Source organism: Protopterus annectens, chromosome 4.part0, assembly GCF_019279795.1.
Source record: "Protopterus annectens isolate FY-2018-M chromosome 4.part0, PAN1.0, whole genome shotgun sequence".
Taxonomy (NCBI): Eukaryota; Metazoa; Chordata; order Ceratodontiformes; family Protopteridae; genus Protopterus; species Protopterus annectens.
In genome coordinates this window covers 951,758,785-951,784,944 of record NC_056733.1, presented here as the reverse complement: position 1 = coordinate 951,784,944, position 26,160 = coordinate 951,758,785, and the positions used below count along the sequence as shown (strand labels likewise).

The 26,160-nt window shown below is 45.2% G+C and overlaps 1 protein-coding gene across 1 annotated transcript in view; it reads left to right on the top strand.

Annotated features, from left to right (window-relative positions):
• The window catches only part of LOC122799695 (ankyrin repeat and KH domain-containing protein 1-like), a gene marked incomplete in the record, with an annotated part of 3,928,199 nt that overhangs the window by 2,051,415 nt on the left and 1,850,624 nt on the right, over positions 1 to 26,160 (top strand). The window contains 1 exon segment of the mRNA XM_044068930.1: positions 17,340 to 18,077. Coding sequence (XP_043924865.1) covers positions 17,340 to 18,077 — 738 coding nt within the window.

Sequence of the window (26,160 nt, the reverse complement as noted above, 5' to 3'; positions counted from 1 at the left end):
TTTTGTATTCTCAGGGATCAGTGGAACCAGTTTTAGAACATCAAAAAGGCAAAGGGTTCTACTCAAGGCTATTTCTGTTTCCCAGAAAAGAAGGCGCCGAGTCCCATCTTAGACCTGTCCAACCTCAGTCAGATGTTCTTCGTCTCACATTGCTGCAGTCATAACCTGTGGGTAGTCCGCTATCCTCGGTCGGCCCGAATACCAAAGTGTTAGGCTGGCGTCGGTCATGGTCGCTCAGATCTGACGTCAGTACGCAGTAGTACTAAAGCGCATGACCGACGCCATATCCTCAGTCTTTCTTGCCGCATGGTCCGAAGCAGAAGCAGCATTTGCAAGTGCCATTCCGCGTCCTGAAATTTTTGTATTCTGAGTTTCAGACCGAAGACCAAGTTGGGCTAAGTACCCCGTTGGGGAATATTTTTGTCTCTTCTTGCCTCAGTTAAATCCGGATGTCAGAAAAAGTTAATTGTATACCTCATAGGGACTACCACTCTCTCTCTATTCCTTGCTTGGGACCTGAGCACGACGTAGTCGGGTGTCGCTTTTGCGCTAGATTTAATAAGTGCACCATTAAACGCAGGTTAGATTGTGCTAGACTTGTTTTCGGTAAGCGGTGTAACTACAATATGCCGTCGGATCCTCCGACGCCCGCTACTGCTAAAAAGCGAAAGGATAAATCGATGAAGTCTAAGCAGGATGAGTCGTCCGTTGCGGACGCCGGTTCTATGGAAGCTACGGTTGAATCTGTGGATCCAGCCGAGGTTTCAGCTGAATCACAGGGGGAGCCTTTAATCTTACAGGAATTGGCCTCTCCGGAGTTAGGTCAGGCCGAGGGGGCCTCTCAAGTTTCTGTAGTTCCTTCTTTACATAAGGTTGTTAGGCCTTCTACTTCTGTCACTAAAGCCCCTTCTAAAGCTAGACCTGGTCCTTCTGGTACAGGTGGCAGCCCTAGTTCTTCAGGCTCTGTTCCTAAAAAACATATGCTGAAAATGGCAGAGGATTTGATTACTTTAATCAGAGGTTCTATGCCCCCTCCAGATAAGAGGCCTAGGGTGGAGACAGAGGTGGGGGGATTGGAGCATTCCTCAGATTACTCTGAGTCTTCAGCTGAGGACATTCAGGATTTTCCTCCCTATTCTGATTCGGATGCAGAGGATTCCTGTCCTCCTGCTTCTCCTCCAGAGGATTTTTCTTTTCTGAAACCCTGCACTCCATGAGGGAGCATTTTAAGTGGGAAGGTCAGGATTTTCAGATTCTCGTAAGAGGCTTAGGGAATTTTTGTTTTACCACAACATAGGCCCTTGGCTATTCCCCTGTCTTGGATGTTGTTCAGGATGTTTTTCTGAAGCTTCTCTTAATCCTGATTCTTTACCTCCTGCCCCTGTCAAGCCAGACAGGTATTACAGAGTTCCAGAGGCTCATAAATATTTGTATAAGAGTCCTAGAGCTGACCCGGAAACTATTAGTCAGGGACCTAAGGGTGTCAGGGCTTCTGTAGTTAAGAATCCAGTTCCTCTGGATAAAGATTCTAGAGCTTTGGATAGGTGGGGTAAAAAAGTGTATACCTCCTCCACGCTAGCTATGAGGGCTTTGAATTGCCAGTTTCATATGCTGAAGTATCAGAATTTTCTGTTAAGCCAGTTGAAATCTAAGGTAGACGCTTTAGCTGAGGGTATAGAGTGTAAGGAATTGCAGGACTTAGTTCATGCCTCTGATCAGGTAGGTAAGCATTCCTTGCAGTGTGGCTTTAATGCTCTTCAGGCTTCTTCCAGGGTGGCTGCCACTGGTTCAGTTATCCGTAGGCATGCCTGGCTTAAGGATCAGAATTTGTCGGAGCATGTTAAAGCTCGAATTTTGGATGCTCCCCTTCAATCTGAAGTTCTTTTTGGTTCACCTGTGGAGTCAGTTTTGAAGAAAATGGAGGACAAAGCTAAGTCCATGCAGACGGTTAAGGAATTTTTACAAGTGCAGCCCCCTAAGTTTAGCAGAAATTGGCCTGCAAAAGGATGGGCTTATCCTTCTTCTGAGTTTCAGTCTAAGGGCAGATCTAGACGTGGTAGGGGCAGAGCTCATGCTCAGGGTTCTTTCAGACCTAGGACGTGGAGTTCTCCTGCTCAATCGTCTGGTGAGGGCAGGGGTCAGCCTTTTCGTAAACAGACCCAATGACCTGTATCTCCAGCTGCCAGATTCCTCCTGTCTGGCAGCTCCTCTAGGAGGAAAGTTGGCACTTTTCAAGCAAAATTGGCTTTTGGTCACCCAGGACAAATGGGTGTTGGACATTATAAATCGAGGCTACAAGTTTTATTTTCACACCTTGCCTCCTTTCAAAGGCATGCCGGATGCATCTCCTCAGCAAAGACTGGAGGCTCACAAGCAGATTTCTTTACTTTTACAAATGGGGGCTATCCAGGTGGTACCTCCGTCAGAAGTAGGCCTAGGATTTTATTCTCGCCTGTTTCTTGTGCCAAAGAAAGGAAACACTTGGAGGCCAATTCTGGATTTGTCCATTCTCAATACATACCTAGACATTCCAAAGTTCAAGATGTTAACCTTGCAGCAACTTCTGCCTCTGCTAGGCAAAGATCACTGGATGGTAACTCTGGATCTCAAAGAGGCTTATCTTCATATTCCTATCAGGCCCAGCTGCAGGAGGTTCCTGCGTTTTCGGGCTGGTACTTTTCATTATCAGTTCTCTGCATTGCCCTTTGGCTTATCTACTGCGCCCAGGGTGTTCACAAAGGTCCTGGCTCCTGTGATAGCCTTCTTAAGACTAAGAGGAATACAAATTTATCCTTATCTGGACGATTGCCTGATTCTTGCTCAAGACAAAGTCAAGCTACTTCAGCATCTACAGTATGTAATGGCAGTTTTAAGGTGCCTAGGGTATTCTGTGAACGAAACAAAGTCCAGTCTAGTACCCTCTCAGGACATGTGCTTTCTGGGTGTGAGACTGAATACAGCCTCTCAGATGGCTTTTTTGACCCCGGACAAACAAAGAAATCTTCCCCTGTACTTCCAGCAATTATCCCTACTGTCCAGGTTGACTGCAAGGACAGTCCTTCAAGCCTTGGGGTTCATGGCATCTTGTATTCTGGTACTTCCCAATGCCAAACTGCATATGAGGAAGCTACAATGGTATCTCAAAAGTGTATGGACTCAACACTGCCACGATTTGGACACTGTCATTCAGATAATACCTTGCATCCAAAAGGAATTTTTGTGGTGGGCTCAGGAATGTCACCTAAACAAGGGACTCTCTGTGACCCAACCAGAGGCGAGTCAGATCTTAACGACAGATGCCTCAGACATGGCTTGGGGAGCACACTTCAAGGGGAAATGGATTCAAGACATGTGGCCTCCCAGACTGCAGCATTTGCATATCAACATGAAGGAGATGTTAGCAGTCCAATTTGCACTGATGGCTTTCAAGGATCTACTTCAACCGGGACAGGTGTTGATTCAAACAGACAACACAACAGTCATGTGGTACATCAACAAGCAGGGGGGAACCCATTCATACCCTCTTTGCAGACAAGCTATGATTTTGTGGGAAACTGCTCTGAGTTTGCACGTCACTCTTCAAGCAAGGTTTCTGCCAGGAGCACAGAACTCCTTAGCAGATGTTTTGAGCAGACAGATGGTGGATCCCCACCAGTGGAAATTGGATCCTCATGTATTTCAGCAGTTGACAGTGGCTTGGGGAACTCCAGACATAGATCTGTTCGCTTCTCCACTAAATTTCCAACTGCCAAAATTTTGCACAAAGATGTTTCACCCAAAAGCTTGGAAAGTGGATGCTCTATCTTTCAGGTGGAACAACCTTCACGTCTATGCTTTTCCTCCTCTGCCTCTCCTTCCCAAGGTGCTCTTGAAGGTCAGACAGGACAAGCCTTGCATGATTCTAATAGCTCCAGATTGGCCACGTCAGCTTTGCCACCAATTCCGCACCTTTTGTCCCAGGCAAGCAATCATTTCCTCAATGTCAAGGTACAGTCCCTGCACCTGACAGCCTGGCATATTCTGTTTTAGACCCTGAGGGGTCGCAGCTTCCTCAACAAGTTTTGAATGTTTTATTGGAAGCCAGACGACCTAGTACTAGGAAAGTTTATGCTGATAAATGGAGGAGATTTTTTCTTTGGAGCACAGCAAAGAGCTTTGATGTTTCAGGACCTAATTTGTGTTACACTACAGTACCTTACAGAATTATTAGACAAGGGTTTGTCTTTCTCCTCCGTGAAAGTTCATGCTGCAGCCATTTCTGCTCACTATGATTGTGACCCACCATTATTTTCTCACCCTTTGTTTAAGCAATTTCTTAGAGGGGCAAAGAACATAAGACCCCCACATAGAGCTCCTACTCCTTCCTGGGATCTCAATTTTGTGTTGTAAAAGCTTACTTTACCTCCTTTTGAACCTGCAGCTACATCTGAGTTGAAGTTTTTGTCTTGGAAGACTGCCTTTTTGTTGGCCATTACGTCTGCTAGGAGGGTATCTGAATTACAGGCTCTAATGGCAGTTGAACCCTTCCTGATATTCCATAAGGATAGGGTATCCCTGCGTACTAACCCTACTTTTATGCCTAAAGTTGTTTCTAATGTGGCCTTAAACCAAGCTATTCATTTGCCTACGTTTTATGCTGATCCCCAAAATAAAGGGGAAAAAATTTTGCATTCCTTGGATATTCACAGGCAGTTACGCTATTATTTGAGCAGAACTAAAGGGTTCAGGCAGACTCAACAGTTATTCATTTCTTTTGCTTTGGGTTCACAAGGAAAAGCTGTTTCAAAGCAAACTATTTCTAAATGGATTGGCCATTGTATTGCTTTTTGTTGTTCTCATCATGGAAAGGATGTTCCGGCTGGGATCAGACCTCATTCCACTAGGGCTACTGCCACTTCTACTGCCTTTTTAAGGGGAGTTGCTACTAAGGATATTTTGGAGGCAGCTACTTGGAGTTCAGTGCACACTTTTTCTAAACATTACCATCTCCCTCTTTATTCCAAGTCTAGGGCTGGGTTTGCCACTGCAGTTTTACAGGGCATGTTAGCAGCTCCTAATGCTTTTTGATTTTGCCAACCTCCCTTTACCTTTGCTTTGGGATTCTACCCACAGGTTATGACTGCAGCAATGATGTTCGAGGATCCACATTGCTGCAGTCCAATTTTCCCCCCTCCTCCCCTCTGTTTTGGGGTTGCTGTGTTGCCATCTGGGGCAAGAAAGACTGAGGATATGGCGTCGTCAATGCGCTTTTTAGTACTACTGCGCTGATCTCAGATCTGAGCTGACATGACCGACGCCAGCCCAACTAACACTTTGGGGCCGACCGAGGACAGCGGACTACCCACAGGTTATGACTGCAGCAATGTGGATCCTCGAACATCTACATTTATGGTAGGTACAAAACTGTACTTTTCTCCTGGTTCCAAAATTCAAAATGTTGACTCCCTCAAACTCATGCCCTTGTTAGCCCCATGGGCTTTTATGGTTTCTCTGGATCTAGAATATGCCTACATGCACATCCCAGTTCAAGAATCGCAGAAGCTTTTTTCACTTAAGAACAGCTTCCAGTCACTATCAGTTTTCAGCACTGTCCTTTGGATTGTCCACTGCTGCAAGGGTTTTCACCATATGCTTAGCTGCTGCAGTTGCCTTCTGCACAACTAGAGGAGTGTAGATATATTCCTATCGGGATGATTGCGTAATATAGGCCACAAATCTATCAAAACTTCACAAGGGTCTGAAGTTTACCCAAGACCTCCTGTCCTCCCTGGGCTTTACAATAAATTTGCAAAAATCTAACACTGTTACAACTAATAGGATAGTGTTCCTGGGGGCACTCCTGGACTCTTCACTTCAAAAAGCCTTTCTTCCCCCAGACAAGGTCTCCTTTTTGATTCACTACTTTCAAAGTATCTAGCAGAAACCATGCATCTCTGCCAGAGAGTTTCTCTGATCACTGGGATACATGGCATGTTGCATCTCTATGGTCCCCCTGACAAGGCTGCACATGAGTAAACTCCATTGGTACCTCATAAATGTATGATGCCAGCATTCAGTCCCTGAAAACCAAAATCTAGCTGATCCCTTAACTGAATGAAGAGTTTGCATGGTGGGTACAGGCTTGTGCCCAAAATCGGGGCCTTCCATTCAGGTTCACTCCGCAGGACCAAACTCTCACCACAGATGCCTCAGACAGCTTGGGGGGGGGGGCTCGCTGTCAACACCTCCAATCCCAGTTCAAGGAGAGGCACATAAACTGGAAAGAGTTTATGGCAGTGCAAAAAGGCCGAAGGCCGGATAGCTTTCAAGGAAAAGTGGGAACCAGGGGTCCTGTTACTCAAAACAGACACCACCACAGTTGTACATAAACAGGCAAGGGGTACCCATTCTTACCCTCTATGCCACCTGGCGATGCGGTTTGGGGAAGTTGCTCAGTCTCTGGGATTGCACCTCATGGCATACCTTCCAGGAGCTCAAAACATTCCAGCAGGTTACCTCAGCAGAAATTTGATGGACCCCCGCAAATGGTGTCAGTATCGGAAAATTTCTCAGCATGGCCCAGAGATGGGGAGTCCCACAGAGACCTCTTCGGCACCAAGGAAAATGCTCAACTGTAAAGATACTGTTCCAGGATCAAACAGAAATCAGCCTGGAGAACAGATGCTTTCTTCTTCCATTGGGCTATATCTTCATTTGTTTTCCCTTCCATATCCATCCTCCAGTGCTTCTAAAGTATAATAGAAGAGGGCCCAAGGGAATACTGATAGTCCCAGTCTGGCCCAGGCAGCACTTGGAATCCACTGCTTTTCAAATTAACCAACCAAGAGTCCTTGGCTGTTGCCTCAGAGTCTTGACCTTCGCACTCAGGACAACTGAAGGATTGTGCACTGTAACCTGTAGATACTCAGCCTTTTCAGCTTGGCTAATTCCACAGCACGTAGGAACAAACTTAACCTAAGCAAACAGGTTCAGGACATTCACAAGGAATCTAGAAGGCCTAGCACTAGGAAATCATACTTAGCTTGGTGGAAAAAAATTTCTATCTGGTGCCAGCAGCAGCACAATGCTGATTCAGTCCAGATTGATACCATTCTAGATTACCTGGCTAGTCTGGTTGATAAAGGTCCTTTTGTACTTCTTCATTAAAATTCCTGTATCTGCCATTTTGGCCCATATATCTTCTCTTCCTCTTGTATTTCCCATCACCTGTTAAGACAGTTTCTTAGGGAAGTCATTTACATCTGCCTGTCCAGAAGGCATTCTACCCAACTTTGTTCTGGAAAATTTGACATGGTCTCCTTTCAAACCTGTAGTCTCTGCCCGACTGAAGTTTCTAACTTGGAAAAGTGCCTTGCTACTGGCCATCACCTCAGCCAGGAGGGTTTTTGAACAGCAGGCTTTCATGGCAGTAGAACCATTCCTCATCCACCCAGACAGGGTTTCCCTCAGAGCATGGCAGTAGGACCATTCATCATCCACCCAGACAGGGTTTCCCTCAGAGCATGGCAGTAGGACCATTCATCATCCACCCAGACAGGGTTTCCCTCAGAGCATGGCAGTAGGACCATTCATCATCCACCCAGACAGGGTTTCCCTCAGAGCATGGCAGTAGGACCATTCATCATCCACCCAGACAGGGTTTCCCTCAAAAATAACCCTTCTTTCATGCTGAAGGTGGTCACTGACGCTTTACTAAATCAAGCCCTTCACCTGCCTGCTTTTATTCCCAACCCCCAGAACAAGGGGGAAAGAATACTTCATTCTCTGGATGTGCATAGGCAGCTCCGTTATTATCTTGACAGAAGAAGAACTTAGAGAAAATCTGACTACCTTTCCTGTGACCTTTGACTGTGGCTCGGAAGGAAACCAGCTTCTAAACACAGTCTCAAAATGTTTCCCACTGGATCACCTTTTGTTACAGCCATTATGGCAAAAAGCCTTCCGAGGCTGTCAGTTCACATTCCATTAGGGCGACTGCAACCTCTGCTGCCTTCTTGAAAAAGGGGTCCCTACTAAGGACATCCTGAAGCTGCCACCTGGTCATCTGTACATACCTTCACCAAACACTACCCCTTGGCAGCTTTTTCTAGGTCCAGAGCAGGATTCGCCACTGCCAGTCCTGTAGGGCATCCTCTCCTTTCCCTAATCTCCTTCCTCCCGCTTTTCAGTTTTGGGAATCTTCCCACAAGTCAGGACTGCAACAGTGAAACACAAAGAACATAGTACAGTTGTACCATAAATGTAGATTTGAGTGTATTCACTGTTGCAGTGTTTCCTTCTTTCCTTCCCCAGAAAAAGCTGCCAAGGGGTAGTGTTTGGTGAAGGTATAAAGCCATGTCCAACCCAGAATTAATGGACATGCTGCACCTCAGAAAATCCAAATCCTATCGAGCTATGCTCTCGAGAGACTTGAACCTCAGCACTGAAATAAATAGGACATGCTGGAGGGACAGATTCATAACCCAGAGGCCTCCCTTCACTCTGGAATAAAATCCCAGTCCAAGTTAGGCAGAGTCCCACATTGACTCTCTTCAAGAGGAATCTTGATGAGTGGATGGGAGATCATAGGTTTACCCCGGCTATCACTTCTGTGTCACTGTTAGACAGAGGCACAGTATACTAACCTCAAAAAAGGCATAGCAAAATTAATTTAAAATGGGTGGCGAAAGCCAAACACATTCTGGCTAGGCTTATAAATGCTCTACGGCAGATAGCCTAGTATGAACCTATGAACCTATTAGTCTATTAGGTAGTTTACTTATCTCTTTTGTAGCCAAGGGAATCCCCTCTCTGTAGGGGTTTTCTTCCTCAGTTCCTACTGCTCACTTGTGGCTCCTACCTGTTAGGGGCAAGGAAAAAAATGATTTCACAGTGCAGACTGGCTCCCTATATACCCAGACATACCGACGTTGGTTAGGGTGTCTGCCAGCCTGAAGAGGAGGAAAATATTCTTTGGTAGTCAAGCCGGCCGAGGACTTTCCCAGCAGGACATCCCACAGTCAGGACTGCAACAGTGAATACACTCAAGCACAGCATGAAGTCCCACAGTCCGGACTGCAACAGTGAATACACTCAAACATTTACATTTATGGTAGGTGTACACAACTGTACTGAATCTGCTGTGGTAGTAACTGGAATCCCTGTGGAGTTCCAGTAAGAGGATATTCTGTCAGGCTGTCAGTCCCCAAAGTGGCCTCCTTCAACATGTCAACCTTTGCTATTTCTGAGGCTGCCGTCTTGAATTCTGCCTGTAGCTTTTACATGCACCGAATGTTTAACTGAGTGAGTTCTTCAGGTTGAAGTAGGTCATGGTTTACCACGGCTGCTTCATACTGTAATAGCCTCCTCCAAATGGAGGCCTTGTCACTGCATTCATACTTGTTCCTTTGCTACTTGCACTGTATCAGTGATAAGTGGTACTTTCACAATCAGTCTGCGAGTATCTCATAACAGTGTATGAAAATGACTGTAAGGCTCTCCCATTGATGCCTTTGGACCTGGGAAAGAGATGATGAATGTTCCTGCTAATAAAGGAAATAGTGTTAATATAACTATGTACAGGTAGTATGCTCATTTATATATATATATATATATCTATATATATATATATATATATATATATATATGTGTGTGTGTGTGGGGGGGTCTCTGCACTTGCATATACATGTACATACATTCTCACACACTGTTTGAAAATTTCTTTTCTGTTTTGTTTAAGCCAGAAGCTACTTTGGTCGGTTCATCAGGTTTAGAAGACTCCAGGGGGTCTACCTTTGAACAATCCATTAGAGAGCCAGACTCTGCCCTCATGCTTCAGACTTGCACCGAGGAGCTCAGTCAGACTCCTGACACAGCAAGTGATGCAAAGGGTACATCAGAGGACAGCGTTTGCCATTGTCAGTTTGAAAGCAGAGTGCTATAGTTTTGTGACGCATAAACAAGGAAGGAAAGACTCTGTTTGCTCCATTTACACACTGGCTAGTAAAAGTTTGGAGGGTAGTCTTGGTTTGGACATGCACCCTAAGGTCGTCTTACATTCCTTCCTACCAGAATTCCTAGGTGGCTTATTTGAGCAGAACAGAAGGATTTCCCTGGATGTTGATGCTGGGCAAGGATCTGCTTCTCCAGCTGGCCCATACATGGCTCGTCAGTGAGAGAAAAATTCTTGCTGAAGATTACAACACTAACAGATTTGTAGTCTTAAACAAGAATTTTTCTCTTTACCCATTACCTGGTTCTGTTTGCCTCTTTGAGCTCCCTTTGGTTCCTGGTTCGTATTGTTACCAGAAAGACCCCCCCCACTAGCTCCTCTGAGCAGCAGTGGGCTAAAGAAATTCTACTTAGGAGAGCCACATGAGCAGCGCTTTACTTGGGCGTCTCTGCCTTGTATGATTTTCCTCAGGTTTCCTTACTTAGGAGAGCCACATGAGCAGTGCTTTACTTGGGCGTCTCTGCCTTGTATGATTTTCCTCAGGTTTCCTTACCTAGGAGAGCCACATGAGCAGTGCTTTACTTGGGTGTCTCTGCCTTGTATGATTTTCCTCAGGTTTCCTTACCTAGGAGAGCCACATGAGCAGTGCTTTACTTGGGCGTCTCTGCCTTATATGATTTTCCTCAGGTTTCCTTACCTAGGAGAGCCACATGAGCAGTGCTTTACTTGGGTGTCTCTGCCTTGTATGATTTTCCTCAGGTTTCCTTAATCCCTCCTTTTTACAGAAAGTAAGTAAGATAACAAAAATGCACCTGGTAGAAGGTTTTGCTTGAGGCAGTATCATTTCTCCGTCTTGGTTAAGATGGCAAGGGAGAACTTTTATGCAGTGCTTTAGCAAGTAAACATTTTGTCAGCTCATGGATCATTTATACACCCAGGCCTATGGGCAGTCATACTGGCCATAATGATTTCACTTTGCTTCACATTTTTACCTTTTTTTTCTTAGACTGTGTTTAACATCATAAAGAAGTTAAGAAGCCTGCTACAAGAAGTCTTCTGGCCGAGTTTGCTTTTTTTTTTTTTCGTATGGTGCCTGGACGATTAGGACCCCAGTTTAACAGTAATGCCATTGTTTCCTGCAGTATCTATTGCAGTTAAGGGTATGGCTTAAGTCTTGGTGAATTCCATATCAGCTATTTTATCCTATTATTGGCTTCCCCTTGGCCTCGTTGCTTTTAGTAAAATGGCTTCTGAAAAAAGGATGGGCGATTCTGACACCATATAGAAAAAAAGCAACTTTTCCATGGAAGTTAAATTTTGTCTTAGAGAAGATGACACCAAGTTATTTCTTAACCCAAATTTAATCCCAGAATATTGTAGATTTACTCTGCTCTCCCACACATAGCCCTGAAAAATTATACTCTGTGCCCATAACCTAGTCTATAACTTAGTGCAAACATGCAGTTTAAAATAGATGCAATTCAGTTTAACATATTACCATTTCATCTAACACTATATACTTACCAAAGCCTAAAGAAACACTTGGAGTCAGTGTTAGCCCTGCTCTGCTCCCTGCCCCCAATTCCCACCCACCCCCAGTACATCAACATTTATTCTAACCCCTAATCACCTGACCAGCAGTCCAGCCCCTAATTCCGTAACGACTAACCCAACCCACTCATCCTTCCTCCCTCCACCCTCCAATCCAGTTACGTCCCACACTGATCCCACCCCCCAACAACACATTCCCAGATAACACACCTCCACTCTCACACACAACCAATCAGGAATCTTAGTTGTACCACTCACTCATAGTAGTATGTTACCCACACTCACACCCGTATCACTAGTTCTACTATCGCTAACCTTCCTAACTTCCTTACAAACAGACCAAACACTGCACAACTACTATCACACTAACCCACCTTCTCAAACCCACTCACTTCTACATCTGCCCCACAATCATAAATCTTACAACTACATATTACTCACCAACAAAAATGGCACCATCTCACCACACTAAGAAAAACACACACAGAACAAGCTCACAAACAATTCATATTAAAAAGCACATACTGACATTCCTACAAACTCTGTTAACCTCTGGTGACATTCATCCAAATCCAGGTCCCCTCGCAGCCAGATAAACATCTGACCTGCTAATTCTAAATCTCAACATAAGAAGTATTACCAACAAGCTAACAGACCTACATGCACTCATAGCCTACTATAGCCCTGATGTACTCACCATTACAGAGACCTGGCTTAAACCCAGTATCCAAGATGAAGACCCCCCCCACCCCAGGGTATAATACACTTAGATCTGATAGAACAAACAGGAAAGGAGGAGGAGTAGCCATTCTCTTTAAAAACACCCATAACCTCCAGCTCCTGCACACCACACCACCCACTTTTCAAAATGCTGATGTCCTATTTTCTGTCCTGTCCATAAGAAACGCCAGGAATATCAATATAATATGCTGCTACATACCTCCAAGCAACAACTCGCTCATAATAGAAGACATCCTACACTGGACGAAGGACAATCTACCTCAGGAAACAATAGGAAACAATCCTACTAGGTGACCTTAACACCGAATGAGCAGCCTGCAACTCCAGCAGTCCCTCTACACATATCAATCTATATGGGTTCTCTCAACTAATTGAAGAACCGACTAGAATAGATAAGAAAACAAAGAATCCATACTGGACTGGACACTAACCAACTGTCCCAAGCAAAACTATACAGTAGGCTGTCTCCCAGATGACCTAAGTGATCATCTCCCCACCTTTCCTACACCACAAACACTTAAATCACCACAAACCAGTAGTCTACAAACTTGTACGAGATGACTGTAACCTTACCCCACAATACCTAAATACTGTCCTGAGCCACTGCAAATGGGAACCACTATGGACACTTGGGTTAGACCAGGCAGTAGACTACTTCAATAGTACCTTCTCTAACATCCTTAACAGTCTAGCTCCCAGCAGAAAGTTCAGAGTTAAAGTCAGCTATGCACCCTGGCTAAGTAGGGACACCAGAGCCTTACTAAAAGCCAGAGATAAAGGCTGGAAAACTGACAAAACCCCTAGCTCCAGGCAATACTATCAACAGCTTAGAAACAAGGCCAAGGCTGAATTCAAAATAACTAAACTATTTTCTTAGCGCCCAAAGCAAATATTCAAATCCACAAAAATTCTGACATGCCATTAACTCCCTACTAAAGCCAGGCAAAGCCACTACTCCAGCACCCAGCTCTACTAACAATACCCTAGACATAGCTTCTCAATTTAATAACCATTTTACTAAATCCATCTTAGCCCTCTCCAGTCAAATAACCAAAAACAGTCTACCTCAATCACAACCCAACCTATCCCACATCACCCCCTCTTTCAGCCTATCACCAGTGCCCACCTCAACTATAAAACTAAAGCCAACCACACTGGCAGCTGATAACATACCTGCTGCATTCCTAAAAATGGCTAGCGACTCCCTATCATATCCTGTCTGCATCCTAATCAACCACACTCCATACTTGAATCCTACATACCCAAACTCTGGAAAGTATCTCGCATCATTCCTCTCCATAAAGGAGGTAACTTACAAAGTCTCCAACTACCGACCTATTGCCATCTTTTGCCCCCTATCCAAAATTCTTGAGAAATGCATCCACTTGCAAGTGATGACATTTCTTAACACACACTCTGTCTACCACACAACATGGTTTCCGTCCACATCACAGCACTACCACAGCCCTTCTATCCTTCACTAATTATATAAACCTTCACAGGAGTGATAAACATGCATCAGCCATTTTCCTAGACCTTTCTAAAGCATTTGATATGGTCTCCCACTCCATCCTACTAGACTCACTAACATCACTATCATTCACTAATCATATAAACCTTCACAGTAATAACAAACCTGTATCAGCCATTTTCCTAGACACCTCTAAAGCACTTGATATGGTCTCCCACTCCATCGTACTAGACTTACTAACATCGTTATCCTTCACCTCCTCTACTATAGCCTGGTTCAGGAGCTACCTACCTGACAGGTAACAACCAGTCCAGTGGAAAGGAACTCTGTCTCCACAACTTCTAACCACCATAGGAATCCCACAGGGCTCTATACTGGGCCCACTGTTGTTTTCTATTTTCACAACCGCAATAGCTCTAAACAACATGCCACACTCATACAATATGCGGATGATCCAACCCTGATCTGCCCTGCCTCATCCCTCACCACCATACATACACTCACTCAAGATACCTTTAACTAAGTAGAAAAATGGATATCCGGTATCCAACTAATTCTCAATCCCAAAAAGACAAAACTGCTACTATTTACCCCTAATAGATCAAACCGCCCCCCCTCTCCTTTACCATAGCATCTAAGGACGGCACCACCATCTCCTCTTCTAACCACACCAAAGTTCTGGGCATTGAAGGACATTAATCTGCACTTTGATGTGCACATCTCGCATACCATAAAACTAGTACACAGAAAGCTAGGCTCCCTATACAGGCATAAGTCCTTTCTCACACAAAAAGCAAGAGTCACTTTTGCACAAAGCCACCTCCTCTCAATTCTGTTATACGCAGCACCAATCTTTACCCAAATCAGACACTGTGACCTAGACAAACTTGAATCATGCTACAATTAAAATAGCCAAGTTTGTTACTAACTCAACCTGTAGAACCCATCACTGTACTGCACTAAAAGAACTAAAATAGCTTGAGCTACCACAGCTACTATCACCAGCTGAGCACAGCCTACAATCTTCTCAAATATCCTGAAAAGACCCCCTCATTATCCAACCTACTTACTGTCTGTACTGCGAACAGGTACTTAAGATCTAGGGAAAAATCTCTCCTCTCGATCACCAAGGCTAACAATAAGTGCTCTAATCCCACACCGCTGCCAGAAAATGGAACTTTTCCCCCATCTGTGTCCACTGCCCCCTCCACATTCAAAAACTCCCTCAAATCCTATCTTAGTACCTGGTTATGCCCTTTGTATCACATAACCCTACCCACACTGCTATTAACTTCCCAAACTCCTCTCTGATCACATGCTGGATCTCTGATCCCCTGTAGGCTTGGTAATCTGAAAGGGTATTTTAACTGTAGAATCTTACGGGATATATTTTCTTCTCTTACCTATGTATAACTGACATTGTCTTTTTACCTGTGTTCTATATCTTCTTTATCTGGAGTTTTTTTATTAATTTCTTGATATATTACTATGCTCAGCATACTTGAAACCTGTTTTGTGTATTATGCTGGATGTACTGTAACTGACATAGTCTTTGACCTATATTCTATATTTTCTTTTACCTGGAGTGTTTTTCTTATGTTGCTATGCTCCGCATACATGATGTAACCTGTTTTGTGTAGTATGCTGGATGTACTTGCCAGAGCTTTTCTCCCCGGGCCTTTGCTGAAAATGGACCTGGTCCAGTCAGAATTTCCCGGTTAACAAATGTAAAATAAAATAAGTTCTGCATAAAACCAGCTGTTGCCACACTCCTCCGATTTTTGTCTAGAAAGCCAGATCTTCTATTAACATTTAATTGTTAGAAGGACCTTAATGCAGATCAGCTTTCCTGAACTTTCACAAGATTAGGGTCTTCCTTCATGCCCATTGTGACTGCTTAAGTACCTTGAAGCCAGTTTAAACACTTCCCTGTCTTTTCTAATCCAGAAAATAAATGTTGAGAGAATTGCTCCTCCTCCTGACATGCATAGGCAGCTGAAATGCTACATGGGTAGAATAAAAAACAACTATGGTCAGCTGGTTGTCTTTTGCAGCTAACAAGGAAGGGAAAGGGCATCCATGGTCACACTGTAAATGCTGCAGTGTGTCTCAGAGGGGTAAGCACCCAGGTCATTCCGGTTAACAGACACATCGACCTTGAAGCACACATTTTCAAAAAACTGCAGGCTAAACATTTCTTCTAGACTCAAGGCAGTCTGCATCTGTACATTGAGCAAACATCCATCAGTTCATAGCTGCTGTAATTATCCCAATGGTTGCAGCTGCTTCAGTGAGTCATGCAAAGAACGTAGCACACTTTTGTAAATAACTTAACCTTAGCAGTAGATGTTCTGGTGGAGTCAGTGTTGTAATAGCCACCTTCTGTTTCTGGGTTAGATATCCTAGGGTTAAGATAGGGCAGGTACTAGTTCACCTCTCCTGATTACTTCCATTCCCACCTTTAAATAAGGGTCCAGCCTCATTGGGTCCAAATGGCTTTGGGAGAAAAAAAATTGTACATTATTCAAGGGGTTGGGGGTTGGAGTAGTGGTTAAGGTGTTAACTTGGACACAAAGTACAGCATTTGATTCTCACATTTGAATGGGAAAATTGCCTAGGCTCTATGTGGCTCACAGGGGAGCTAGCCTAGTACGTTCTTATGAACGTATGAACCTATTCTTGCACCTGACGGAAAGAAGTGTGGAGAGTGACTCATGGCAGGAGTTCTTTAGCTAAGAGTGGCCCCAGGAGTTGGATGCAGAGATCCTTTTTGCGGCTTCTTTGACAAAGACATCAGGATAACACAGGAGGATTTAACTTTATACCGATGATGTGCTGACTTCCAAGGAAAACTATGTTGAAGAAGTTCTGCAGCAGGTACCCCAGTATGGTTATGGTTACTGCAGTGGTGATCCCCCTTCAAACATGTATTACAGCGAATTTCTTAGAGTTATATTATGGTGAGTTACTTGCAATTTTCCTATGGCAATGAGTACAATTCAGGGTACTGTCTTTGATTATGAAATCTTTCAGGTGTAGTGGTCCCTTTAGCTTGGTAAGTGACTAACATGTTAAGATGTACCTGCTTTACCTTGTGTATGAAATATGCTGGGACGCGTCTGCTTCATCTTGCATAGTGAGTTGTCATCTTGACTTGCTCCGAGTCAGGTGACTTATGTTCATCTCTTGAATCTTGCTGCTCTTTGGCATTGTCTCAGTCCTAATGTCATGGTGTAGTGCTTGGAAGCAGAACTAAAAGGGAATGCAGGTTGTTTGCATTTTTGTTTGGCATTTTGGTTGTCTTTTGCAATTTACTTCTCATTAAACTTTCTGCTGTATTGGTATAGCATTTTCCCCTAGTTATTAACATTATGTCTGCATGTTTTTCCTTTATTTTTTTAAGGAACAGTACTTTGCTTGCCTTTTCTTTTATTACACTTACACTGAGGACATCAGGCTAGGTTTTATATTGTAATTAGAAAACAAAAAGCTGACAGTTGGGTATTGTGGCTAATGGCTCAAAAGTACATGAAGTTAGAGGTGAGGTTGGGATGCATAGTCGTACATTTTAGATTTGTTACTGCAGTTGGTGATGTAGAAAGGATGTTGTGTGGGTCTGTTACATTGTGCTGTTTTTATGTTTAGGTACGTCAAAGCAGCGACAAGGTTCTCTTCAGGTAGCTGATCAGGAACATGTGCCCCATTTCTATCAGTACCAGCCTTTGGAATGTATTGTGGAAGAAACTGAAGGGAAACTTAACGAACTGGGACAGAGAATTAGTGCTATTGAAAAGGCGCAGATAGAGTCTTTGGAACTTATTCAGGGTGAGCCCCTTAACAAAGACAAAATAGAGGAACTCAAAAAGAGCAGGGAGGAGCAAGTGCAGAAAAAGAAGAAAATTCTGAAGGAGCTGCAGAAGGTAGAAAGGCAGCTGCAGCTGAAAACGCAACAGCAGTTTACCAAAGAATACTTGGAGGCCAAAGGTCAGAAAGACGCATCCCTGCAGCTTCAACAGCCCTGTCCTCACAGAGGTGCAAGCCTGCCAGAAGAGGATTTTCCAAAGTTACCAGAGGTGGACACCATCTTACCTCGGGAAGAACGGCAACAGCAACTGTTAATCTCTGCTGCTGTACAAAATGGTGTTGTCCCATTTCAGGCCCTGCCAGCAGTGCAGTCTCCAGATTTCTCTAAAAGCGCTGTATGTACTGGAACAAGTGCGCCTGACTTACAAGCACTGCAAACTGTGTTAACGAATCAGCACATGTTAGGACAGCAGCAGATTGCTGGGCTTGGGCCGGGGCTGTTGACGCCGGCATCTGACGGACTAATGGTCGCCACTCCAGCACAAACACTTACAGATACTCTTGATGACATAATGGCGGGTAGGTTATGAGCACAGAATGCAGTTTGTCTGCATGTTTATTTTTTAGGATGTCTGCTTGTAGAATTTGCAAATGGTTGTTTATGCACACACACTGCAGTCTTGCATTTAAACTGTATGGTTTCTTAGCAATGTACACATTGAGTACTCTAGCTTCTTGCTAAAGGTGTAACTATGGGAGCAGATCTGATGTTATCAGAGTCATCATTCATCACTGCAGGGTCTTTGATCCGATAGCTGATCCAAGCTGACAAAATACTACCGGCTGATCCAAGGCTCTAGTCCTCCCCCTCCCATGATGTCCTGCTGCTTTCTGACCCCCAGATAGTTTGCCATGTATCCTGTGCAGATAGTGCCGTTTTTCTCGTTCTTAATTCTAGTCCTAGTGTAGTGTTAGTGTAGTGCTTTTTGTAATTTTTACTTCCTTTCCTGTAGTTCAGGTTTTCTTAGTGTTTTGGGGGGTTTTGGTGCCCTCTTTCTGGTAGCCATTTAGGGCTGTGCTTGTTGTTTTCTTAGGATTGTAGTGTAGTTTATCGACCTAGTTAGATTATACCTGATAAACCAGACGGTTTTATGAAGTGCTCCTCGTTCGGTCAGAAAATGCCTTATTCTGACATGCACAAGGAGTGTGTATATTGCTTTGGCGCTCCGCACCTTGAGGTTGAATGCAACCTTTGTGCCGCATTTAACTACAGGGTGTTGCCGGAGCATCGCAACAAACTTCTGCCGAAGGGTCTGGTCCAAAGGTGACCTTTTGTTTCCCCCTCGAAGGCTTCCTCTTCTGTTCTGAAGAGGAAGACCCCCTTCTCTTCAGCCAGCTCCCTTTAAGAAACCGTGGCCATCGGATCAGAGTCAAGCCTGGTCCATCTTGGATCTGAGGTCTTTGGAGCTGAGAGCTGCGGAGCAGTCTTTCCAGATCCAGGTCTTCTTTGGATCAGGGGCCCATCTATGGTCAGGCAAGCCTCAGATCTGACCAGTGTTTGCTGTGCCGGATAAGCCTTTGGAATCTGACACGGTTGTCAGACTAGATTATAATAATGGAACAGGTTACTGTCCCTTGTACCTCTAAATGGGGGTCCCAGTCGACTGAGACATCAAATCTGTTCCCCAGAATGTGGAAGTAGGTTGAGGAGATCTCTCTCCAAGTCTGTTAACTCCTTTTACTCCTCTAGATCTTCTAGGAGTCAAGTGCCATCAGACATGGACAGGGCATTGAGCTTCCTGAAGGCCTAAATAGAGTTGGGGCTCCTAGCTTCTCCTGTCCATGTGGCTAGGGGGAAGCCCCTCCCAGTTTCTCTTTCCTCCTCATCCTACCCTGGTCGCCTTGGATTCTATGGACCAGGATGCCTGCAGTCACATTCCTGTGAAGCCAAGTATTCCCCTTTCTTGACCCCATCGGGGTCCCAGGCTTACTCTATTCCCCCTCCCTTGGAAGGGGGTGAGCCCTTTACAGAAGTGGTTGACGCCAGCTCCGTGGAGGGGTGGGAGGTGATCTGGTCCATTCTTCTCAAAACTGGTACCTTCCCCTCGGAGCTCCAGCTTTTGGTAGTGCCGAGCTGGTATCATCCAGGGGTTGTGGTGGTGTTTCTGGACAATGCTCCTCCTCTCTGGGGGACTTCTGTCTTGGATGGGGGTGGGGGGGGGCAGCTTCCAGCCCCTTAGTTTTCTGGGTGGTAGAGAGGACCTTCTCCAGGCCTGGAGTTTCCTCTGCTTCACTTCTAGGTCACTCCCTGCCTCTCTACTTCAGCTGGCAAAGCCTCCTGTCTTGTCCAGGGTAAGCCCTCCCGATTGAGCCTTCAGGGGGTTTCCTCCCCTTTGGGAGTCCGTTTCTTCCAAGTCCTCCCTGGAGCTCCCAATGGAGGAGGTTCATCGTAAGAGAAAGTGCAAAAGGAGGCACTTGGGGCCCCCCCCTTGCAGAATCCCCTCACTGAGAATACAGACCTTGAGGAAGGAGAATGGGGTCCTTCCAGATCCTCCGCCTGATGTCTCCTTTGGAGACATCCTTGGCTTTTGAAACAAAAAGCAGATGGTATCTCCCCCCCCCCTCCCATCTTCAGAGGAGTCCATATTTCTGAAAGCCTTTGAGATGGGCTTGTCTGTCTCCTGGTTGTCCCCCTTACTATTCTCTCCCCCCCCCCCACACCTGATGACAAGTTAGTGGATCTGATTGCCAGCAGGGCCTGAAATGAACCGGACACAGTGGAGCCTGTTCGAAAAACGGCTGACAATTTTGAGTCCTCCTGCAGACCGTTCTTTCTGGAGCAAAGGAGTTCCAGTCGATGCCATTGCAGTTGCCGCCACCACGTAAAAGGAGCTAGGAGAGCTCCAAGGTCCAGCCCTCAAACATGGAGTCCAAACGTTAGACCGTTTTGGGAAGCAGGTGTATGCCTCAGCTGCCTTTGGACTGAGAGCAACAAATTATTTAGCAGATTTTGTCTGCCTCCAAAGGGATTTGGTCCAAGAGCTTTCCACTTCCTTTACAGAATTGTTGCTGATGGAAGACCTCAAGAAGGTGTCTCCCAAGCTATCCACTCTGACTTCCCTTGCGAATTCCTTGATGAGGTTAGATTCCAATGCGGTGGTAGTTACTTCTTGGGCAGCTGGCAGAGGCATTGCTTTGAGATGTTATGCCTGGTTGTGTTTGTGTTTGCAGAATTGTTCAAGGCGTCCTTTGCCAATTCCCCCTTCGATGGTTCCACTGTTTTTGGCCCTTACATGAAGGGCACTTTAACCCACAGCGAGCAGGAAGGGACGATGACTGTCTGCAGTCAGGATCAAGCTTTTAGCTCCTCAGAGGTTCTTCTGTAAGACCCAAAAGGAACTAGGAAGATGCGTTTCCATAAGGTACAGTCTCCCTTTCAGGATGCTCCTGATGAATCCTCTTCCAGAGGCAGGGGGAGAGGTTTCAGTGGACTACAATGCCCTCGAGGTAGGGGGGTCCACAAAATCAGGGCTCCAGGGAACCTTTATCTGAGGCAGTGCTCCTGTAGGCCGTTGGTGGTCGAATTTCCCTACGCCTACAAGCCTGGATAAGCATCACGTCCGATCAGTGGGTAAGTATTGTTTCCGGGGGCTATTTCATTCCCTTTTTGTAATCCCCTCCAGTAAGGTATCGTCTCCCAGATGTTCCACCCAGTCAGAGGGAGTTGTCCTTCAAAGACGTTTAACAACTTCTAAAAAGAGCAATCCAAGAGGTCCCAGCAGGACAAAGAGGATCCGGCACTAACTCTTGCTACTTTTTGGTACCATAAAAGACTGGGATCTACATCCTATTCTGGATTTTGGCGAGCTCAGTCTTTCAATGAAGTCAAAGTTCCATATGGTCAGTGCTCAGTCCATTCTGCCACTTTTTTGCATGGATGATTGGGTGGTCAGTTCCATATGGTCAATGCTCAGTCCATTCTGCCACTTTTTTGCATGGATGATTGGGTGTGCTCTGTGAATCTCCAAGATGCTCAGTATCACATGAGAATAGAGAGGCATTCCAGGAAACTTGCTCGCTTCTGATTGGGAGCCAATCTTCATCAGTTCAGAGTCCTACTCTTCGATCTCTCCACAGCTCCCCGGGTGTTTAGCAGATGTATGGCAGTGGTAGTAGCTCACCTGCGACTGCAGGGGTTCCAGTTCTTTCCGTACCTCAAAGATTGGCTCCTCATGGCTTCTTCAAAGCATTGACTGATACAGGCAGTTCAGTATGTTCTCTTCCTCTTCAGTCAGTTGCAGATAACGGTCAACCTGCCAAATTCCAAGCTGATCCTCACTCAGCATTTGGAATTGAAAGGAGTTCAGTTAGATTCAGTTTCAGAGATTGCAGCCTTACCCTAGCATAAAATTCAGCTGATATGGGAGCAGGTCACTCAGATTTTAGACCTGTCATGCCCCTCTGATTACCTGGTTCTTTGGGCTCTAGGATTGATGGTCCCAGAGGTTCATGTCATTCCCCTGGCCAGGTACCACATGAGTGTTGCAATGGATTTTTAGCTGTCTCATGGTCAGCCTTGCTTCATCCCCTGTGACCGTAAAACTGATGCCTGTGTGCAAGCATCACTTACTGTGGTGGCTTCAGTCTCATGATCTCACTATAGGCAGGCCTTTCTCTCCCATCACCCACAGTGACCATGGACGCCTCCCTGTTGGGGTGGGCATTTTCAGATGAAGACACTCCAAGGTATGTGGTCCCCAGTAGAGACAAAGTTGCTTATAAACGTTCTATAGATGAGAGCAGTTCCTATCATTGCAGGCCTTCCAAGACTGCCTCCCTCTAGGGATGATTGTAGTTCAGACAGACATGTCAGTCATCTGGTACATCAGCAAACAGGGGGGAACATGTTCTTTACCAGTTGTGCAGACAGGCCATGAGAGTGTGAGAATGGGAAATGTCCTCTGACTGCTTCTTCATTGCAATGCACATATCCGGGGATTCCAGTGTGTTGGCTGACGGACTCTGCAGATGTATCTCGAGTCCTCACAAGTGGTCCTTCAATCCTTAGGTGGTGAAGCAGATTTTTGCCCGTTGGAGTAGAGCATGCTGCAGCCTTTTTGCCTCCCCAGCCAACCACAAATGCAGCAGGTACTTCGCCCTGAATCCCTCCTTGGGGGAGCCACCAAGGGATGCTATAGTTCACAATTGTTCTCCGGGTCTCCTTTATGCCTACCTTCCTCTTCCCTTGATACCCAAGGTTCTGCTGAAAGCTCTACGCCTTAGGACATCTCTTATCCTCATTGCACCTTTCTGGCATCATTAGCCATGGTTCCCCTTCATCTGGTCTCATTTGAAGTATCTGCCATGGGTACTGGATCCCAGTCAGGATCTGATTTCCCATCCGCCGGGCCTTCCTCTCCCAAACCTTCAGTCTCTTAACCTAACCCACATGGTTTCTCCAGTTCCATTGATTATAAAATGGTCCAGGCTAGTGTCCAGCATTCAATGCATCATTCTTGCCTCCCAGAAACCTTTCACTAGAAAGGTATACAGTAGTAAGTGGAAAAGGTTTTCAATCTGGTTTAAGAGCAAGAATCTGGACCCCTTTTCGGCTTCAGTGTCAGAATTTTTTTTGTCCTCCCTTTTCCAAGCAGGAGCAAGTTTTTCCACTGTCAAGGTTCATTTGGAAGGGATTTCCAATTTTCTTGTGAGCTCTGACTGTACCTTTTCATCCTGGCTTTGTAAAGCATTTATGAAAGGGGATTTTCTGCTTTGGCCTCCAATTAAGGTCCTTTTGCCTCCTTGGGCCCTCATGTTAGTTTTGCAGTCTCTTGACTAGGTGTCCTTTTGAGCCTGCTAGTTCCTGCGACCTCAAGTTCCTGTCCTGCAGTATGGCCTTCCTGGTGGCTATTACCTCAGCTAGAAGGGTCTTCGAATTGCAAGCTCTCACCATCACTGCTCCTTACTTGATTTTTCACAAGGACAGAGTTTCTCTTAGGAGGACCCCCTCCTCCTTGCCCAAGACTGCATCTGAATTGTTTTTAAAATGTATTCAGGTTCAGTTTCACAACTTTTCTAACAAAGGGGAGTATGTCCTACATACCTTGGATGTTCAGTGACAATTACAGTTCTGTCTGCATAGGACAAAAGGTTTTCGTATGTCAGACCAGCCCTTTGTGGCTTTTTCCCGTAACAAACGCGGCCTTGCAGTTTCCAAGGTCACCATTACTAAATGGATGTCTACCTGCATCTCTATGATCTTAATCTCCTCAAGGTACTAAGAAATGTTAAAGCTGTTTCTACTAGGTCTGTAGCAACTTCTTCAGCCTTTGGAGCAAGATTTTGTTGACATTTGTGCTGCTGCCATTTGGTCTAACCCTCGCACATTTATTTCTCACTACAACCTTGATATGGTTTCTAGGAGCAGGGCTTCCTCTGGCTCCATGGTTCATGTCCTTTCTTGATGCCTCCCAGCGTTGTTGGTGACTGGGGACTCTGACCCTGTATATGATGAGTGATGACTTGGGTAACGCCAGATTAGGAGTTATGTACTTACCATAACTTGGCATTTGTGTTATCCTGTGTCATCATTCATCACATCTTACCCTTCCTCCATCTCCCTACCGTACACATCAGGGAGGAAGTTGGAGTTTCCCTCCATTCGTATGGAAGTAGTATTGAAGCTCATTGCAGCAAACTCGATCTGGGGGTCAGAGGGTGGCAGGGCATCTTGGGAAAGGGAGGAGCTAGAACCATGGATCCGTTTGTAGTATTTTTCTGGCTCGGATCCGATAGCTGATCCAAGACCCTGTAGTGATGAATGACTTAGAGTAACAGATGCCAGGTTATGGTAAGTACATAATTCCTGTTATGCAACTTCAGAAATTGTATGGCATTTCTTAATGTTAAGCAGCATCAGAATTTGTGAAGTTAATTTCTTGCATTATACACACCAGCAGATTTCAGTTCTTTCCTTTTCCCATTTGTTCATTGACTGTTTCACAGAGTAACAATGCAGCATTACAGGATTTGACACCAGGAGGACCTGTTGTGTTTTTACTGAAGCTCCTCTGCACCAGTTTTGTTTATATTTTTAAACTGCCACAGTTGAGGTATGTGTATCTTTCACTATAATGTCTTGATTTATTCATCACACTAAGAAAATATGCCTTGCTTTTAAGCCTCCTTGCACACTTTGGATCTCACTCCTGGTATTTTGTGTGAAGTCGCTATAGAATTCACTATATTACAAGCCAAGATCCACACTGGCACGGTCTCATTGGCTTGGAAAATGAGCATGATGATCTCTGGGTGTAAACCCCACTACGTTGTGACTCGAAAGGGAGAAGCTTCTGTCCAGCCTTGCTTCTGAGGGCAACATCTGATGTCTCTTTCATTCCTCTTCACGTACGAGTTATGTCTCTCTCATTCCTCTTCACGTGCGGGTTATGTCGCTCTCATCCCTCCTCACGTACGGGTTATGTCTCTCATTCCTCTTCACGTACGGGTTATGTCTCTCTCATCCCTCTTCACGTACGGGTTATGTCTCTCTCATCCCTCTTCACGTACGGGTTATGTCTCTCTCATCCCTCTTCACGTACGGGTTATGTCTCTCTCATCCCTCTTCACGTACGGGTTATGTCTCTCTCATCCCTCTTCACGTACGGGTTATGTCTCTCTCATTCCGCTTCACGTACGGGTTATGTCTCTCTCATCCCTCTTCACGTGCGGGTTATGTCTCTCTCATTCCTCTTCCCGTACGGGTTATGTCTCTCTCATTCCTCTTCCCGTACGGGTTATGTCTCTCTCATTCCTCTTCACGTACGGGTTATGTCTCTCTCATTCTGCTTCACGTACGGGTTATGTCTCTCTCATTCCGCTTCACGTATGGGTTATGGATCCGACTCTGCCACTTTTCTTCAGAATAGGATCCAAGTCTTTAGCTCCTCCCACTTCTCCCAATACCCTGCATTCAGCCAACCTCCTCAGATCTCGTTTGTTGCCAGCAGAGTCAGAGGTGGCCGCTTAGTCTCGATCAGTCTACTGGATTTACTGTTTTATTTTGTTTTTTCCCTTCAGATAAGTGGCTTTCTCTTTATTTTTATTGTTCTAGCTTACCTTCCTCCCCTCCTGTTTTCTTGTGTGGTGTTTAGCTTTTTCCCTTGCCTTGACGGCATTTTGTTCTTGCCTTCCTGCACTCTAGGTAGCAGTTAGTTGGCTCTCCCTTATTTTTTATGGAATTGTATTAAAAAAAAAAATAGTAGTAGTAAACAGTTGTATTGACTTAGTTTAGTTGGCTGTGTACCGTTGATTTTTACGTGGGTTATCTTCCCACATTTTCCTTGTGTGTTGTATGGTGTGTATTTTCATGGCTAAGAAACCCTGTGGCTTCAAAAGGAGCTCTGAATGCAGCCATACTTTCCTGCATTCCGATGCACATTCTGTGTGTCTCTACTATCTGGAGCATCTCCTATGAGCCTGCTCTGTTTGTGAGAGTTTCACTCCCAGGGCTATAGCCAACTCCAGAAGCAAGCAGATTCTAAAGGGCCTTTTACCCACTCCTGGTTCCATGGACCCCCATCCAAGAGCGTTGCTGGGTCCACTGACTCCAAGAAGCATTATCAAAAATCCTCAGGGGCATCTTCAGAGCCAAGGTTATGAG